Below are 19,995 nucleotides of genomic sequence, written 5' to 3' on the forward strand. Positions count from 1 at the left end.
TTTGCCAAATGACCCATCATTCACGAGGCATACAGGTTCGGAATATTGTACCATTATGCCACCTGTATGTCCATATTAATAACTTAATAAATGCAAAAGGGTGAGAGATTCCCTTTAAGAGAACCTGAAATTTCTAAGGCGTCACCATTTTATGACATGACCTAGCCAAAGAAAAAATACCATGCTTTTTCAGTTGGAAAGTGAAAATAAAGTAATGCTAGATGATAAAAATTATAGACAATTGAAACTAATAACAGAATGTATATACAGTCATGGTCGAAATTCTTGGCACCCTTGAAATTGTTCCAGAAAATGAAGTATTTCTCCCAGAAAATTATTGCAATGAAACATGTTTTGTTATACACGTTTATCTTCTTTGTGTGTATTGGAACAGCACAAAAAAAGAGGGGGCAAAAAAAATTGGACATAATGTCACACAAAACCCTTAAACAGGGCAGGGCAAAATTGTTGGCACCCGTCCAAAACTGTGGGTAAATAACTTTGTTTCAAGCATGTGATGCCTTTTCAAGCTTAGCTTTGGCAAATAACAGGTGTGAGCAATATGATAATTACACGTGAACCCTCCCCCCCCAAAAAAAATGGGGGAAATTGACTCATCTTTGCATTGTGTCTGTGTGTGCCACACTAAGCATGGACAACAAAAAGAGGAGAAGAGAACTGTCTGAGGACTTGAGAAAAGAAAAATTGTTGCAAAATATCAATAATCTCAAGGGTACAAGTCCACCTCCAAAGATTTTGATTTTCCTTTGTCCATGGTGCGTAACCTAATCAAGAAATTTACAACCTATGGCAATGAATCTAATCACCCAAAACGATGTTCAGATTTACAAGTCTGCAGTCACGTAGAGTGACACAGATACTTATGTGTTAGACTTATGGATTTAGACCAAACAACTACTTTAAATAAGCCTAAATAAGGATAAAAATAAGACACTCAGGGTTCCCAAATTGTGCATATGCAGTGAATTTTCCACTACATTTTACCATAGCAATATTGTGAATTAAATATTTAGAGATCTCATTCACAGTGTAAATACTGACCTGCACTATGGACTGATGACTGATCCGCATTATGATATGGCCATGGGGGAAGTGCGATATGCAGCACATTGAGAAACATTGCTAAATGATGAAAAGACTAGGCTACCTTAGACAAAATTTTCTTCAATGCGATGAACAATTCCTGTTAACCCTGTTAAACTTACCATGGATCCTCAGCACCAAGTTTTTCCTTTGTGGTAAAAAGTTCAATGCAATCTTTTAATTTCATGAACGACTTTTTTTGGGGAGTGAAATCCACGCTTTCGTGCTTTTCAAAGTCCTGAAACATATAAAGCAAATTGAATCCCACTATAAAAAAAGCTCCTTAAAAAGTGTTTGTTTAAAAAATGTTACGGTAATTATATTTTTTCTTTTGTAACTTGCCCTTAGGAGACCATAAGATACAACTTATTTTATATACATATAATATAATAATATTATATATATATATATATATATATATATATATATATATATATATATATATATATTCATATATATATATATATATCTATATCTATATATCTATATATATATATGTATATATACATACATATATACATATACATACACATATATATATATATATATATATATATATATATGTGTATGTATATGTATATATGTATGTATATATACATATATATATATAGATATATAGATATAGATATATATATATATATATACACACACACACACACACACACACACACACACACACACACACACACACACATATAATACATATACATATAATACACAATAAAGGAACTAGAAAATCTTTTAAAGCTCATTTATACCATATAACCAAGAGAACTGCAATTTCGATTTCTACGTTTCTATTTCAAAATGCGGCGTTGGAATTTTGGGTATCGTCTACAATTTCCTTAAAAATGGAAAAGTGACCCTTCCAGAACCACATGAGTCATCTACTGTACTATAAGGGACTCTTACCTCTGCTGCATTTTCATCAAAGTACTTTTTCTTCATTTTGGGATCCCAGTCCAGTGCAAGGTAAGAGCTTTCTACGATAACATGAAAGATTGTGAGTCCTTTATATGGATACTTCTACACTTAGTGCAGGTTTTACACATAACTATATAGTACCTGCGTGATATACCAGCGCTCGTACTAAGTATCTTATAGCAAGGTAAAAAACTACTCTCTACATTTAAGAGCTTTTATTCAAAGAGGAGTACGTAATTTGCAATATTTTAGGCTACTTTCACACATCAGTTTTCTGCATTCAGGCACAATCCTTTTTTTTCCTGATCCAAAGGATCCAGCAAAAAATTGTAAAACCGTATCCACCGGATCCGGTTTTTAACGGATCCATTATGCCGGATGCGTAAAAAAACGGATCCATTTTGCATCCGTTTTTGCATCCGTTTTGTCCGTTTTTTTGATGGATCAGTTTTTTTTAATTAATTTGGTGCATGTGCAGTTAACAAAAACGGATCCGGCAGCCGCATCCATCTTTTACCGCATTGCGCCGCATCCGGCGTCCATAGGCTTTCATTGTAAAACACGCCGTATCGCGCCGTATCCGGCGCGATGCGTTTTTTTTCCGGACAAAAAAACGTTGCAAGTCACGTTGCCTCCGGCCGCCGCTTTAATTAATTTTGCCGCATCCGGAAAAAAACGGATGCAACGCAAAGCCATCAGGTACAATCCGGTATCAATGCAAATCTATGGGGATAAAACTGATGCGGTACCGGATCCGTTTAACCCGTTTTTTTCCGGATTGTACCTGATGGAAAAAAACTGATGTGTGAAAGTAGCCTCAGAAATACAAAATGTTAAGATCTCCGTACTAACGCAAAGTAATATTACATCTTCTAAGTTCTAACAGTTATTCCATGTGTAAATAGAGAATTGCGGTAACTGTTATAAAAAGCACATTATTATATTACATACAAAGACTAGATATAATATGTCGAAAGAAGAGAGTGGACTCAAGTGTGTGAGCCTATGTTCATGGCGATCGCTGTAATATGTAAGGCCGATAGATGGTTACTGCTACATATAACCTAATACAACGGTCAACCAGCAGTGACTGGGACAAAAGCAGATGGGACGTCCTCATAAATACAATACGCGACGCAGATGGGACATCCTCATAAACTCAACGGTCAACAAGCGTTAATTGAGTTGGAAGGTGGTACAGTGTCCTCCCAAATAGAATGGTAAACGAAAGCTAATTGGAAAGAAAGCAAGTGGGGTGTGCACATAAATACAATGATAAGCTGGTACCGATTGAGATGGAAGCAATGTGGAGTGTCCTCATAAATTTAATGGTAAACTGGTACTGAATGGGACAAAAGCATGGGGTGTCCTCATCAATACATATTCAACCAGTGCTCATTGAGATGGAAGCAGATGCGGTGCCCCCCTAAATACAATGGTAAACAAGCACTGATTGGGCTGGAAGTAGCTTGATGGTCCTCATACACTACTGTCTGCTGTATTCTTTCTATCAAACAGATTTACATTATTCCATATCCACTTATAATATGCTGCACTGGTGGGTTTTTTTTTCCAATACAACATGTGATATCAATAAGATATGCCAAACTGTTCAGAGTAATAGACACAGGTAAAAAAAAAATAAAAAATCCATAAAGAATCGGTAGCAATTATAAGAGATACTATGGATCTGTTTTCACCTTAAATACACTCCAATATCTTAACTACAATGTCACTTTCATAGTAATGGACACATTGATACCCACATTTACCCCACATGGACACATTGATACCCATATTCACCACACACAGTCATACCCACATTCATCACACACATGGATGCATTGATACCCACATTCGGCACACATATCCACATTTGCAACATACACGGACACACACACGTTCACACAAACACCCACATTTCTCATACATGTGGAGGCACACACACACACCCACATCCCTCACACACATGGACGCACAAACACACACACACACCCACGTTCAACACATACATGGACGAGTGCACACACACTCACTTCCCGCACACACATGGACGCACAAACACACACACCCACCGGATACATGGATGAGCGCACACACACACACCCACATTTCCCACACACATGGACGCACAAACACCCACATATGGAGGCACAAACACACACACCCACCGGATACATGGACAAGCACACACACATATCCCTCACACACATGGACGCACAAACACACACACGTTCACCACATACATGGACGAGCGCACACACCACATTTTTCACACACGGACGCACGCACACAGACACACACACATCCCCCACACACAAACATCCCCCCCACATATGGATACACACACCAGCAACTATTTCCACATTCCCTATACATTGGGCACCCCCGCACCACACACATGGACGCACACGCACTTACATTCCGCAGACACATGGACACACATCCACATTCTCAACACACAAAGATGCATAAATTCCCACATTCCCAGCCCACATAGACGCAATGATACCCACATTGACTACATGCATTGACAGACTGATACAAATGCACACATACCCACATTCCCCTCACACAAAGATGAAACACATTCACTACACACATTGATGGACTGATAAAAATTCACCACACACACGGACGCATATGTAACCACATTTCCACACACATGGTCGTACAAATACCCATATTCTACAGACAGATGTACACACAAATATCCACATTCACCACACACATGGATGCTAGGATACCCACATGCACTACACACATTGATGGACTGATAACTAAATTCACCACACACATGGAAGCATACATACCCACACACATGGATGCACAAATATCCACATTCACCAAACACATGGATGCAATGATGCCCACATTCGCTTTACACATTGACAGTGTGATGTTCAGCCATTCTCTTCAGAAGGTTACATCCATTTAAGGACATATATTTACTACAATGTCTTGATTTGATCACTCTATAGATATGATGGCTGTACTGTGTTTGCTGAACTTTGCTGCCATCTACTGGCCATTATTGTAATATGTTGTTCATGTATTATAGCTGTAATTTCCCATAATGCCTCTCTCTCTGTAACTCTTCTTATCTTGTTTGCTCACATCACTCTCTCTCTGGTCAGTACCACCTTGGCAGTATGAGCAACAGGACTGAAGAAAGTATTCTGTTACCTTTATCCTCCATCTTGCATTTTTTACCCTTCCCTTCATCTTTCCTGACATGTTACCTCATCATATCAAATTACTGTGAATAAACTACCTTAAAGTTCGTCCACTGCATCATCCTTCCTGGAGTTACCACATGGGAGAAGAGGATAGCGATAACCTACCATAGCTTGTACATTCCTGACACACGCACATCTCACATACGTACATCACTGGCAGAATAGACAGACTGATAGCCAAATTCACCACACACACGGAAACACTAATACCCACATTTGCCAGACACACAGATCTACATTCACCATTTACATGGACATAGTGATAAACAAATTCACAACATACATGGCAGTACTAACAAGGATTCACCGCAAACAACATTCATCACAAACAGTCCCATACAGACCCCCACCATGTTCAGTAACAGTGAGGGAACCCCTCAGCGTCCTCACCGTCTAGTGACAGTAGCATACCATTAGCAAAAGATAAGGACCCTAGCACCCTAAGTATAGTAATACTGACTGCGGTAAATGCCTGCAGGCCCACACTGCCATAATAACAGTGGCGGCAGCATAGTCATTGAGTAGAGAACTGGGGTATGTACTAAATGACAAATCAGCCTCTTCCATAGGAAACAGTGGTACATGTGGGTGACAAAAGCACATCAGGTCCAATCTCAGCCTGCAGTAGTAGTGGGATCCGTAATTTCTCTCTCTCTCATATATATATATATATATAGATATATATATATCTATCTCTATATATATATACATCTATATATATCTATCTATATCTATCTATATCTATATCTATATCTATATATATATATATATATATATATATATATATATACATATGTATATATATATACATATATATATATATATATATATATATATATATATATATATATATATATATATATATATATATATATATATATATGGCTCAGGAGCAAGGTGTTGGGGTATCACAACACACCATGTTAGGCAGCAGAGGAAGGTTATTCCTTATAAATAAGTGCTGAAAGTCTGGCAATAATGGCTGATGGAGAGCTTTTATAGGAACAGAGTTCCTGTTTTGGACACTGCCCAATCTTGTGTGCAGAAGTCTGTTACTAAAAAATAGCTAGCACGCACAGACATAGATGGCTCCTTTGCAGGAGATACTGCAACTTCTGCCCAATACTGAAACAAACACTAAACTTACCATCTAGCCTGAGTTGTCGGTCATCAAATCTGATGTATCGAGTATCATCTTTGATGTAACTGATGTCAGCGTTGCCCAAGTTAGTAAACTGGAATGTAAACATGCGCTTTTTCTGCCCTGTGGCTGATTGTCCTTTGCAAGTTTCTTCGCACAATCCATTTTCTGAATCATTATCTCCTCCAACAGAGTCTTCTGACTGACTGTTCTCATTCTCTGAAGGAAGCTCCTGATCCTGGCTAGACTCGTCATCGGGTTCGTCAGTTTCCATTTCACCTTGGAAAACAGGCACAGTTTTATCACAATACCGAAAACATGCCACTTTTTACTGACTACATAGTAAACAGGAAAGGATTCAGAAATAGAAAAGCTGCTACAAATCATATTGAAGGATTTTTTTTTATTTTTACTGTAATGGAAGTGACTATAGTTACTTGACATTGAATTAACTGTAATATTTGTCAAAAATAAAGTCAAATATAGATTAAATAAATATCAAAGGTCCTGAAAACATTAAGCTTTCAGGACCTGAATTGACTGGGTACCTCATGTCTATTCGCTCCAGCATTATGTTCTCTTCATACTAAATGAACTGAGCAGCCCAACATACTTCCATTTGGGGCTCTGCTAAAAACACATGCTATATGCCAACTGGGCATCTACATCCATATCACCTTATATACTACCATGCTCAAATAAATATATTGTTAAGTTTTAATCCAAGCAGGTGTTTCAGGCCCCCTCAGTGAGTCTAAGAGCATCCGCTTGTTTATCGTAGGGCAATTTGTTAGATGCCTTTAGGTGTTTGCTGCCAACTTATATTTGCAGTCCGAAAAAAAAATTCCCATTGAAATAGGTGGGTATATATGGAAATAGTCCACTAAAAACAACAAAACTATACATCGTAGTTCGACAAGTGCTTAATAGAAGGAGCCATGAAGTGTGTATAATCAGAAATCTCACCCTACAAACAGATTGCAGATCTTATGCCTCTCCTGATCTGGTGTGCAGGGATCCATTCAGTGGGTGCGTTCGGTTGACCGCAAACGACAGGGATATGAGCACCTTAGTCCCATAACTAAATCATGCAGACTCCCCTCAGAACTCTGACTACTTAGTAGGGGTATGATTCAGCCACTTCATCCCATCCAGTTGTTAAAATGATAGCCAAATTCCAGAATCGGTTGCTCTATACTGCAGTATTTTACTGATAGCAGTATAAAGCATCTTTAACATGGCTAAAACATCTTCCTTAACGGCAGCATGGACTGTAATGTTCAGCTGCAACCCTGTGTCTCCTCATGAGATTATTCCATCTACATTCAGCAAAAGCTTCAAAAAGCCCTGTGCTAGCACCAGAGACCAAACGTTCTGCCTTAGCGAAGCAAGGAGTGTAAAGTGGCTTCAAGAGGTGCAGAGCATGGTGCTTCTGTTAATGTATACTTGTGTGTAGAACATAGCGTATGTATTGGTGGTGTAGTATTTATGTGTAGTGTCTATGTCCACTGCTCACAAAAAGGGACATTTAAGCTTTCAGGTGAAATTTGTGAAAATGCAAGAAGTTTACGATAGAGTGATATATTATTATGAAAGTATGGCATTTAAGTAGAAGCATGCAATGGTGATTTGCTCATCTCAAACAATTTCTTGAAACAAAAGCCAACAGCAGTGGTGGGTGTAACCACCCCCGTCTCAACTTGCCATGTGGCCTTGACCAGCAATTATAGCTTGACAACGATGTCACATGCTGTTCACAAGTTGAGTTATCGTCTGCTAAGGCATGACATCCCACTCTGTATGAAGCATGAAGGGAGATAATCAGGTCATTAAGGTTCTTGGGTACAGAGTTGCGAGCCTCCACATGGTGAATTAGTTGATCCCATAAGTTTTCTATAGGATTTGGGTATGGAGAAAGTGTATGCCACTCCATTTGAGGTACTCCAGTCTTCAATGATCTGGAGCATTGTCGTCCATGAAGACGAAATCAGGACGGTGTTGTTCATGCAGAGGAACAATGGCTGGATTACTGATGTTATTCAAGTAGCAAGGGCTTGTCACTGTACCAGTTACAAAGTGTATGGCAGTTCTGACTAGACTCACCTGCCCACACTGTAACACCACCAAAAGGCTCATCTGGTGACAGCAGAGGATGATGCATAGGGCTCTCCTTGATGCCTCCAGCAATGTTGGTGGCAGTCATTTCTGCTCAGCATGAATAGACGTTCGTCAGTGAACACAGAGTTGGTCAGCATAGATGCTCCCTGGTCCATGCAAGATAATGATGCCTATGCCTGGTGGTGTGGTCAGGTATCCTTGCAGTCGTTTAGCACCAAGACCACACTGATGTGAATGGTTTTGAATAGTCTGACGTGACAGTTGGGTGCCTCTCACCTTCCTTAAATGTGCCTGGAGTTGTGTGGTATTCACTGATATTTATAATGTATTATAACAGTGGTAAGACTAATAAAAGTTAATGTTCTATATAGGGACTAAGGAAATGTAAAGAAAAATCAATAAAAAAATAAAGACCAAAAAAACCCTGAAAAAAATATTATACCAATAAATACATAGTTATGTACAAAACCCCCCAAAAAAACAATGTGACCTATAAAATAGTCATACTAGTTAACCCCTTCAGTGAACACCGTAAAAATAATTAAAAAAGTAGCAAAAACTACATCTTTACATCATACAGCTGACAAAAGTGGTAAATGAAACGCAATCAAAAAGTAATATGTAAAAAGAAATGGTACCGCTGAAAACATCATTTTGTTTTCCAAAATACAAGCCATTGTACAGCTTTGTCAAAGAAAAAAAAAAAGCTACAGCTATCGGAATATAGCAATGCAAAAACTCAATTTTTTGTATAAAATAGTTTTAAAATGTGTAAAATTGGCAAAACTTAAAAATACAATATAAGAGTAGTATCGCTGTAATACTACTGACCAGAAGAATAAAGCTGTCATCACTTTTACGACATGGTGAATGGTGTAAACCTCCCCCTTCTCCAACCCCCCCCCCAAAAAAAAAACCCAACAATTCCTGAGTTACTGTTTCTTTTTGATTATGCCTCATAAAAAGTGGAATAGAAAGCAATCAAAAAACATTGTGTGGCCCAAAATGGTATCAATGAGAACTCCAACTCAGCCTGCAAAAAACAAGCCCTCACATGACTGTCAGCAGAAAAATAAAAAAAAACTATAAAATACGGTGATGCAAGAAACCTTTACTTTGTAGAAAAAAAGCGTTTATTTAGTGTGATGTAAGACAAACCTAAAAAAAACTATATAAATCTGGTATTGCTGAAATGCTACTGACCTTAGGAAACAAGCTGCTTTATAACATACTGCACGGTGAACGGCATAGAAAATATAGAAATAAAACCAATTCTTCAACAACTGCTGTTGATTTGTTCATTCTGCCTCCCAAAGATCACAGTAAGGCTCAGCTCCCATTTATCCTGCACTTTACGTGGAGTGCTTACGTCGGGGCTTATGTGTTCGTTCCAGACAAAAATCCCAATGGAAAATTTACTGTAATGAGAAAGAGGGAGTCATATTGAACTCCTGTCTGACCTGTTAGTTTTGTGCACCTTTGAAAAGATGGACACCACTGAACAGAGGCCAAACGGAGTCCAGAGTAACTCTGCTGTCTCATTAGTGAAGGGAGTTTCATCTGAAATACTAATTACGGAGATGTAGCTGAAAACCCTAATATAAGTGCTTAGCACAGAGCACAGGATAAATGTGAACTGATTCAAAAAGGTCTGAACCCCAAACTGCCACCATAGCATTCAACTTCTACCAACAAAAAAATCAAGTCCCCACTCAGATCTGTCATCTGTTGTTAACAAAAATATAGGGGGCTTCCAGGTTATTGGTATCGCAAAGGCTCTGGAAAAATGCTATGGCTTCTCTTCAAAAAGAAATCCAGCAAAATCTGCATTCCCAAATTCAAATGCACCCGTCCCTTTTGAACACCAAAATGTAACTAAACTACAGTTAGCCTCCACTTGTTTGGCATTATTGCAGTGAGGAAAGGCCACTAAATTTAAGGGGTGTGTTATTCTAGAAGCAAGAGATGGGCACAATGTACGGGCACTGCAATGTACTGGGCATTAAAATGGCTTATTCACAATTTTTAATTCTGCAACATTCACCGCTTTTTGACTCCACGGGTGCTTTCCAGAGACAAAATTATTAGATGTATTCCCAAATGTGGTGACTTGAAGGTGCTTTTGCTGTTCTGGCACTTAGGGGCTTTGCAACTGGTGTCCTCAAATTAATATAGGAAAATCTGTGCTCCAAAAGTGAAATGACGCTCCTTCCCTAACGAATTCTGCCGTGCACCCAAACAATAGGAGGAGAAATTGCACAACAAATAGTATGGTCCACTTTCTCCTGTTACCCTCATGATAATGAAAAAATTGTGGCTAAAGCAACACTTTTGTGGTAAAAAAATTTTTTTACCCATTTTCTCAGCTCAACATTATAAAATTGTATGAAGCACCTGTAGGTTCAAGGTGGTCACCCCACATCAAGATAAAGTTCTTGAGGAGTTTAGTTTCCAAAATTGGTGACACGTGGGAGGGTTTAGATTCCAGCTATTTTTGCATTCCAAAAGTGAAATAATGCTCCTTCCCTTTTGAGCTTTGCCGTGCACCTAAACAACAATTTTCAACTGCATACAGGGTATCTGCGTACTCATGAGAAATTTTCATATTTCAAGTGTGATTTTCATATTGCCCACACCTGTTACTTTCCACAAGTGAGTTTGATTGAGGACTTTGGAGTGGCCTAGTCAAAGTCCTGACTTTTATTTGATTGAGATGCTGTGGCATGACCTTAACAAGGCGGTTCAAGTTCATCAAGAGCGTTGTAAAAGATTCCTTGCCAGTTATCGCAAATGCTTGAATGCAGTTGTTGCTGCTAAGGGTGGCACAACCAGTTATTAGGTTTAGGGGGCATTCACGTTTCACCTGTAGGTTGGGATTTCTTGTTACCTTAATAATAAAGACTTTAATTTATAAACTGCACTTGTGTCATCTTTGTCTGATATTTAAATTTGTTTGGTGATCTAAAACATTTAAGTGTGACAAACATGTAAACGAATAAGAAATCAGGAAGGGGCAAACACTTTTTCACACCACTCTATGTAGGATGTTCAGTATATGTGTCTTTATGTACACAGTATATCAGCAGGGTCTTTGTTATGTATCGTGACACTATTTCTATTTGTTCCCCACCTGCTTCTGTAAACCTAAAGATGCTACATGATGAACACCTCTGGCTTGTACTCTAGATTTCATTTAACAATCAATCTAGATATGTAATAATAATAAGTAATGGAAATGACGATAAATGCATCCATGAAAAACTGACGTTTGTCTGCTTTTTTGTAAAAAGTTTCTTAGTGACATTTGTGTCATGTGAGTTTTTTCCCTTTAATTGACATTACTTACTTGGGGAACCCTCTTCATGGATACCATTTGGGCCATTGCCATTTATGGTATGTTCTTTATTACAGTGTAAGGGGCCATCATTTTCCTCACTGTCGTTTGTGATTTTTACATATCGGCTACACACAGTAGAAAATAAAAGGAGAAAGTAAAGTCACACACAAGAAGTAATAGATTGCCATATCTACATAGATTATCCATAGTACAGCACAAGAGATGGATACTTGGAAACAAGACACAGCATGATCTAAATCTGCTTAAAAACAAAGGTATGTAGTTTTTTGGAATACATACCACATTCTTGCTAAAAGCAAGTTATACAGCTTATCTTCAGTGATGTTTCTAGGCACGGTTAGAAGAAAAGGTTGGCCAAACAACGTTGATCCGTGGTGATGGCTGTAACTGGTATGACGGAACTTCTCTCGAAGATAAATAGGAATTATCACCTGCTCTGTATCTTCGGTCCTGTTGATCGACGTTTCAAATCTACAAAAACAAAGTATATAGTTAGATACAGCAAAACCACAGCAGATTTTATAATGTGTACCGTATTTTGAATTTTTTTTTTCTTTCACAACAGTTGATACAAGTGTGACAGTATAAAATGGATACAATCCATCAGGGATACAGAAAGTGTTACAGAGATCAGTCACATCCAAGTAGGAAGTAATACCATAAAGTACAATATTAAAAGAAGGAAAAAGAGGAAATCATTAATGTAAGTACTCTTGAGAACCCGTGTCGACCTCAAGGAGTAATAAATTAAAAAACAAACAAAACTAAGGCAGGCCTACAGCAAAAGAAAACAAAAAAGGAACATTTATTTTTCACAATTGTCCACTCTGGGTATGTGATTCACTGACCTCAATGGCACTCTGTTTTCCGCTCAATGCAAAATCTTTGCCATTGCTGATTGACTCAGAGTTCTACCCTGATGTGTGATGTATGCCACCATGGTGGAACTATCGTGCTGACTTTGGATGTATAGACCCAAAAAATGGTACTTTCAATCAAAGGGTGCCAATCAAATACGTGCCAATCAAAAACTGACAGATGGATGGCTCTGAACTCCAGTACGTCGATTTGAAGACATCTGACTGCTCCATGAACTCTGAACAGAGAACTGATGGAAGACTGTACCTCAGCTAAGCAGACTGGTGGCTGTCACTGAATAGCGTGGAAGCAATGCCTTTGTTATAACAGGGGCAATGTTAACCACCATCCAAGAGATTGATGGACATGAAAGGGTAAAAGAAGCTGATCAAAGAAGAGAACCGACCTATCCCGATAAGAAAAGTGTTTTACAGGGGTGTAGAATGAAACAGAGTGGGGAATCTCACTAGTCGCCTCAATGACCGGATGTCGAGCTGAAGAGCAAGTCTCTTCTCCTTCAGTAAAGACTTTGATATGTAGTGCATCGAGACACATGCCTAAAAAATGTAGGTGTGTCGGGACATGACAGCGCCATATTAAGAATCCTCCCGAAAATGAGACATGGTGCCAAAGTTGATCTGTAGACTGTCCAAGTTCTCTGATTAAGAAACAGCCACGTGGAGAAAGCAGAAACCTTTGGTGAGCTGGGAAGATGGAAATGTGAAGGTAAGTATTCTGAATGTCCACTGAAGACAAAAAGTCCCTAGGTTTTATGGAAGTGATGACTGAGCTGAGGGACAACATTCTGAAGTGGCGCAGTCAAACCTTCTCATTTAGTTGTCTTACATTCAGGATGGGCCATGCTTAGTATTCTTTTGCGGGGAATGATAAACAGATTGGAGTAGAAACTCTTGAAACGCTCCAGAGACAGGACCGATGTAATGACTCCTTCCTGAAGAAGAGACATTATAACTTGGCCAAAACTGGATCTTATGGCGGGGTACAGGGGCACGAGATCTGAAAAAAGAAAAAAAATGATTTTGTTGGAGCATGGTGAATTAAAAACTGTAATGGGAGGACATCACTTCTTTGACCCAGACATCAATGACAGCCCTTATCCATCCATCCTCGAAGAGAAGGAAATGACCACACACCTGAGCAAAATCCCAGAGTGGGGGGGTTCCCTGTTATGCATTGTTCTGTCTGTTGCTTCTAGTGCAAGAGGGCTTGTTCCTGGCAGTCAACAGGATAGTGCAGATTTGAAACATAGCCTATTTCTTGCATGGGGAGCCTGTGGTCTGTCCTTTTGATTGGGACCAGGTGTAGTTGGGAACTGATAGAAAGAACAACTGATGAGCAAGTTATGCGGCTCCGAAATGGAATGCTTGTCCTTGAAAGAGGTAGTAACATACTTCTGCTGCCGGTGTCATCAGCAATAATCCTTTACAATGTGGTCCCAAACAGGCAAGCACCCTAAAAAGAACTGCCTGTAAGGTATCTTTTGGAAACAAGATCCACCTTCCAAGCTCTGAGACAGAGAATGCGGCATATAAGTGCAATGTTGCTCATTGTCTGAGTCTCACAGCTGACTGCATCTAAAACATAGATTCTTGCCAGTCTGAGAGATCCGGTCAACCACATTCATCCATTCCGCCACAGAAATGGATACTAGTACCCTGCCACAGGTGCCAAACTCCATACCCAAGAGAGTTAAAAACAGTGCTTGAAAAGAATGGTAGCCATACAAAATATTGAAACTTTGAGCACAATTTGGCCATTTTCACTTAGGGGTGTACTCACTTCTGTTGCCAGCAGTTTTCACATTAATGGCTGTGTGTTGAGTTATTTATAGGGCACACCAAATTTACACTGCTATACAAGCCGTACACTGACTACTTTACATTGTATCAAAATATGTCAAAATGTTCAGTGTTGTCCCAAAAAAAGATATAATAAAATATTTACAAAAATCTGAGGGGCGTATTCACTTTTGTGATATACTGTAAGTGGCGGCAAAGGTTAGTCATAAAGCAGAGCATGCAGATTTAAACGCTGACTTGGTCATGTACTTATTACTTCAGTCCGTAGGGTACTTTGGCGTTGCTACTTCTGGAAGAGGGAGGATGGTAGTTTTAGACAAGTTAGACACCCAAGTGTCAACAACTGGAGGGAACAGCCAAGTTGCCACCAGCTACGCTGGGAAGGGATACAAAACCTCTAAGTGTCTAGGTCTGTAAAAATATCTGTCTGGGTGCTCTCATCCCTTATGCAGTATCACCACAAACTCTTTGTGGCTGGAGAAACATTCAGTCATATGTCTGCCTGTTCTAAAGAACACTGACCCAATGGAGGGATGGACATCTGCCTCCTTAACGTATAAAGATAGTCTAATACTGGTCTATAAATCATCTCCCTTAACTTCCCTAATTGATAGACATCCAAATCTGAATCTAACTTGGAACTGGGATCTGGCCTTTGAGTGAAGCGGCCTCAGGAGGTGGGGAGCGAGATCATGACCTCATATCAGGAGACAGACAGTGACAGGGATGATGAACTGAACCAAGGCCGCTTGTATCGTCTCCAAGATCAGCTGAGCTGGGATAGCTGGTGGGTTTGACACACTCAGGGTAGCAGTCAAGAGTCCCAGGAGCGATAGACTTCCAAGGCAATTGTTCCACAACAATAACCGGGGTCTGAGATACCTTGATTAACTTAGCTACTGAATGAACAAAAACAGGGCCTAAACGGAGAGTGGTGAGTCATCCTCCTCACAGGCTGGGTGGGTCAACTGAGCAGTCATTGGCAGAGGAGGCAGTAGGGTTCAAGCAGCGCAATACACTACTGCTTGGCCCCTGGGAAACTTGCCCTTGCAGTAGATAGCATAATAATTAACCAGAATATTGAGCTGGCATTGTCTTCTCTGAACTCGGAGATTACGAAAGGCAGACAAGAAAAAGGAATAGGGAGAACTAGGAGCCACTGGGGTGACCACAGGTGTTAGATCCCTAAGTAGCACGCAACCTACCTGGTCCAACATTCCGATGAGCGAAAAGCGTGGTTAAACCTCAACAGGATAGTGCCCGAGGGCGCTTCGACTCTGACCAAGTGCAGAAGTGCAATATAGTGCAGCCACACAAATAAAAAGTGATGAGGAGTGATGGTCAGGATTCAATAACCAACCCTGGAAAATATCCAAGGAGAATCTCACCGACCAAATAATAGGAAGCGGAAGGGGCAGGACCTATAGCCGACAGGAGATTAAACACCCATTTTGACTTGACGGTGGGTGAAGGGCAAGGAGAAGACATTGGCTGGTAGATAGGAGCATGCTGACTGCGTTGATTAGTTGGGGTGTGATTGAACAAGACCAAGCTGACTGGCCTTCGGGCAGGAGCTCGCCAACCACGTCACTAGATTGACCCGACCCAGGGCAGGAGAGCAGAGCAGGGGAGTGAAGTGAAAGGACAGTAGCTGATGTGAAATGCCAAAAGACATACGGTCAGGGAGGAAGACCATGAAGCGATGAAGAAAATTGGATTTCAGATGCAGTTACTCAAACAGTAACAGAAAAAAAATCCAATAGAGGTGAGAAGATCCAGAATTGAGACTGTATGTGGTAGTCAACATAAAAATATTCCAGTCGGTCATGCTTTCAGGCTCCTAGTCACAGTCTGCAAGCTTGAAGTGCGTTAGTAGCAACATTTTTAGTTTGACTTCTGGAACTTCTCATCTGTTTTATGTTCACTCTTCCATCAAACCAGTTTAAAACTACACTTGCATAACGCTGAGCCGACTACTGATTGAAACGGATTAAAGTGGTTTGAATTTTTTTCTTACTTAATTGCTTGCAATTTTGGATAAAAATCATTTTTGCACTTGGGTTTTCATAATCCATTGTGCACTATTTGCTTCTGGCCGCAGAATGAGTTAATGGGTTTGGCCACACTATCTTTATTTCAACAGATGTGTTGAGGACATGATTCTATGATACTAGTATGACAGGTTCTTCTCCTGCCCTTATTAGTGCAGATTTCCTCAGACTGCACAGTTTTTCAATTCATGCAATGATGGTGGAAGAGAAAGTGATCAAATCTGTCCATCAGCCCTTGTCCAGCTGAAAATCTCACATGAGAAATCTGCATTTCTATTGGATGAGGCTGATGGACAGATCTGGTCACATGCTGCTCCATTAATGGCCACTTTATGGACTGGATAATTGTGCAGTCTGTGAGGAAACTGCAGTAACAAGGGCAGGAGAAGAACCTTTCATAACTGTATATTAGGGAGTGCCATAAAATCCTATCCTCAACACATCTGTTAAAACAAAGATAAAGTGCGCAAACTCATGCTGCAGTCAGCAACAGACAGTGTAATAGAGAAGCTATAACAGGCAACTGATGCATTTTTTTTTAATGAAACCTAATTGCAAACATGATTTTTAGCCCCAAATGCATGCACTTAAGGAAGATTTTTTTTTTCCCCAAAGGTAATAATCCCTTTAAGTACCCCTTTCCTCATTCTTCTAAAGTAAAAGTTTGATTAACCAATAATAGTTTGTTTAGACACACATGGTAAAGAGTTTTCTGATGGCCTATGTTTAGGATACTCATTATTATTTTATCTTTAGAAGTCCAACTGCAAGAACCCTTGCCAGGCATAGGCATTGTCCACTAGAGATGAGCGATGTTCGATTCGAACCGTTCGCCAATTTCAAATTCGAGTTATTTTGGGAGGTGTTCGAGTCGTTCGACGAACTCGAACGATTTGCTTCAAGTTCGGCCGTTCGAGTTACCGTTCGATAACGGTTTCATCACCAAAAGCGTAGCTAGTTACTAGCTGGCTTTTCACTCTAATACGGTCAGTCACTGTTACTAATGATATTATCAAAATTAAGCGTATAGTGTGCGGGGGGGACGGGGTTGAGATCAGTGTTGCTGAGTGCTGAAAGAATGGCGATCGCCATTTTTTTTTCCCTAACCGTGCGTACAGTGGGGCGGGCCAGGCTGTCAGCCAATCACAGACACACACACAGCAAAGTGGATTTTTGCCAAACAAGCAAGGGCATGTCACATGTCTTTGCCCTATAAGACCCGGCCATTTTCCCCATCGCCGCCATTATCTCTCTGCTGCGGGTGTGTGACAGGCACCGCTCCCGCTGCTGCAGTGTGCGCTATACACTTATACAGTGCAATCTACACATCGGTTTAGGGATTAGGGACTACTTGTAAATTCAGCCCTTTTCAGGGCTACATTACAGCAGTTCATAGCCATTTTTGCTAGGCAGGTCTGTGCCAGTGCTGCGCAAGGGTTTATCACAGCATCTGTCTAAATCAGCTCAGGCAGTTCCTTGGGGCATAGTTTCATTGTCTGGGATAGTCAGTGAGGGTTCCTCTGTTGACAAGAAAGCTATACCACCTCTGCATTCTATACCACCTCTCCATTTTTGCTGCGCAATTTTAAGTGCAAACAGTGCAGGCAATTCTTTGGGGCATAGTTTCATTGTCTGGGATAGTAAGTGAGGGTTCCTCTGCTGACAAGAAAGCTAGACCACCTCTGCATTCTACACCATCTCTCCATTTTTGCTATGCAATTTTAACTGCAAAAAGTGCAGGCAGTTTTAGTGGCATAGTATCATTGTCTGGAATAGTCAGTGACGTTCCTCTGCTGACAACAAAGCTACACCACCTCTGCATTCTACACCATCTCTCCATTTCTGCTATGCAATTTTAAGTGCAAAAAGTGCAGGCAGTTCCTTGGGGCATAGTTTCATCATCTGGGATAGTAAGTGAAACTTCCTCTGCTGACAAGAAAGCTACACCACCTCTGCATTCTACACCATCTCTCCATTTCTGCTACGCAATTTTAAGTGCAACAAACAGCGTCCAATTTGTTCACAAACAAAATGAGTGGCAAAAGGACAGATGCTGGTGGAAAAAGGAACAGGCGTGTTGGAAAGGGAAAAAAAGTTTGTGTCCGTGGGGTAGGTGGTAAAGCAACAGTAACATCTACTGAAGAAAGACCATCTTCCAGCAAAAGTAAGATGTCTACTACTTTCCGTGGATAATCTGATATGATCACTTTGTTACGGAAAGGTAGATGAGGCACAAAAACAGCAGATGCTTGAATGGATCTCAAGTGCTCCATTAAGTGGCCTCTCCTCCACCTCTACTTCAACATCCCAAAGACTCCAGTCCTCTGAGTTGACACCCCAATCGCACTTGCTTTCTACCAGCTCTCAAGTCTCCGCCCTGCAGAGTATGGGGTAACAGAGATGGTTGAGTCTGCAGAGCTGTTCAGTCACAATATAGCCTGGGAATCAGAGGTCTGCTCCAAAGCTACAGTGAGTCCAGACAAGGAAATGATCTGCACTGATGCCCAGAAGCTTTGTGAGTCAGATTCAGGCCCAGATGAAGAAGGTTCTGAGCATAATGTAGACCCTCATTCCCAAACTGTAACTCCTCTTAGTGGCGACAATGAGGAACATGCTGATGACAATGAGACTCAGATACCTGAATGGAATGACAACTTAACTATTCGGTCAGGGTAGGAAGAGGTTGGCTCTGAGGACGAGGTGAGTGCAAACACACAGGGTGATGATGAGGTTGTAGATCCCACTTACTGTCAACCCACAGTCAGGCACTCGATGAGGTCAGCAGAGGCGGTGGAGGAGGATGCGACTGACAACGAGGTTAGCTTGCACCTTCCTGGAAACAGACTGAGTACTGGAAGCACGTCAACAACTGCATCCTCAGCCACAACTCTGCCTCTGAGCACAAGTTGGCGTGGCTCTGCAGGTCGCATGGGCTATAAGCCTTTCCTGGTCCTTTTTTGACATCGCAAAGGATCTCCCAACTCATGTCATCTGTAAGATTTGTCGCCAATCTCTAAGTAGAGGCCAAATCCTCAACAGTTTAACTACTTCGTCCATGAACCGTCACACGGATATGAAGCATAAGTCGCAGTGGGAAACTCACTGTGTTACAATGCGGCCTAGCGGAGGGGGCCAACCACCATCTGCCCCTTCAAGAGCATCCGCGCGTTCTTCATCCTCTATGACTGTGGGGACAGCAGTCACACATGCTTTTGGACACAGACCTTCCACCTCTTTAACTGAAACAGGCAATGTGATTGGCAGGTCGTCAGTTGTTTTGGAAATTGAAACAGCTGCTGGTGTTGAGCTCTCTCAGACATCGAGAGCACCACCTTTAGATGAAGGCAACATTATGTCTCCGCCTGCACTTTCCTCACAGACC

General features: G+C 40.6%; 1 protein-coding gene across 4 annotated transcripts in view; it reads right to left on the bottom strand.

The window, feature by feature from the left end:
* The window catches only part of USP15 (ubiquitin specific peptidase 15), a 174,443-nt gene that overhangs the window by 9,549 nt on the left and 144,899 nt on the right, over positions 1 to 19,995 (bottom strand). For all 4 annotated transcript variants that reach the window (XM_075344942.1, XM_075344945.1, XM_075344943.1 and 1 more), the window contains 5 exons: positions 12,164 to 12,355; positions 11,873 to 11,988; positions 6,415 to 6,687; positions 2,017 to 2,087; positions 1,227 to 1,342 (listed from right to left, as the gene is read on the bottom strand). In XM_075344942.1, coding sequence (XP_075201057.1) covers positions 1,227 to 1,342; positions 2,017 to 2,087; positions 6,415 to 6,687; positions 11,873 to 11,988; positions 12,164 to 12,355 — 768 coding nt within the window. The remainder of the gene's footprint in view (positions 1 to 1,226; positions 1,343 to 2,016; positions 2,088 to 6,414; positions 6,688 to 11,872; positions 11,989 to 12,163; positions 12,356 to 19,995) is intronic.

The sequence above is a fragment of the Anomaloglossus baeobatrachus genome, chromosome 4, assembly GCF_048569485.1.
Source record: "Anomaloglossus baeobatrachus isolate aAnoBae1 chromosome 4, aAnoBae1.hap1, whole genome shotgun sequence".
In the NCBI taxonomy this organism is placed as follows: Eukaryota; Metazoa; Chordata; class Amphibia; order Anura; family Aromobatidae; genus Anomaloglossus; species Anomaloglossus baeobatrachus.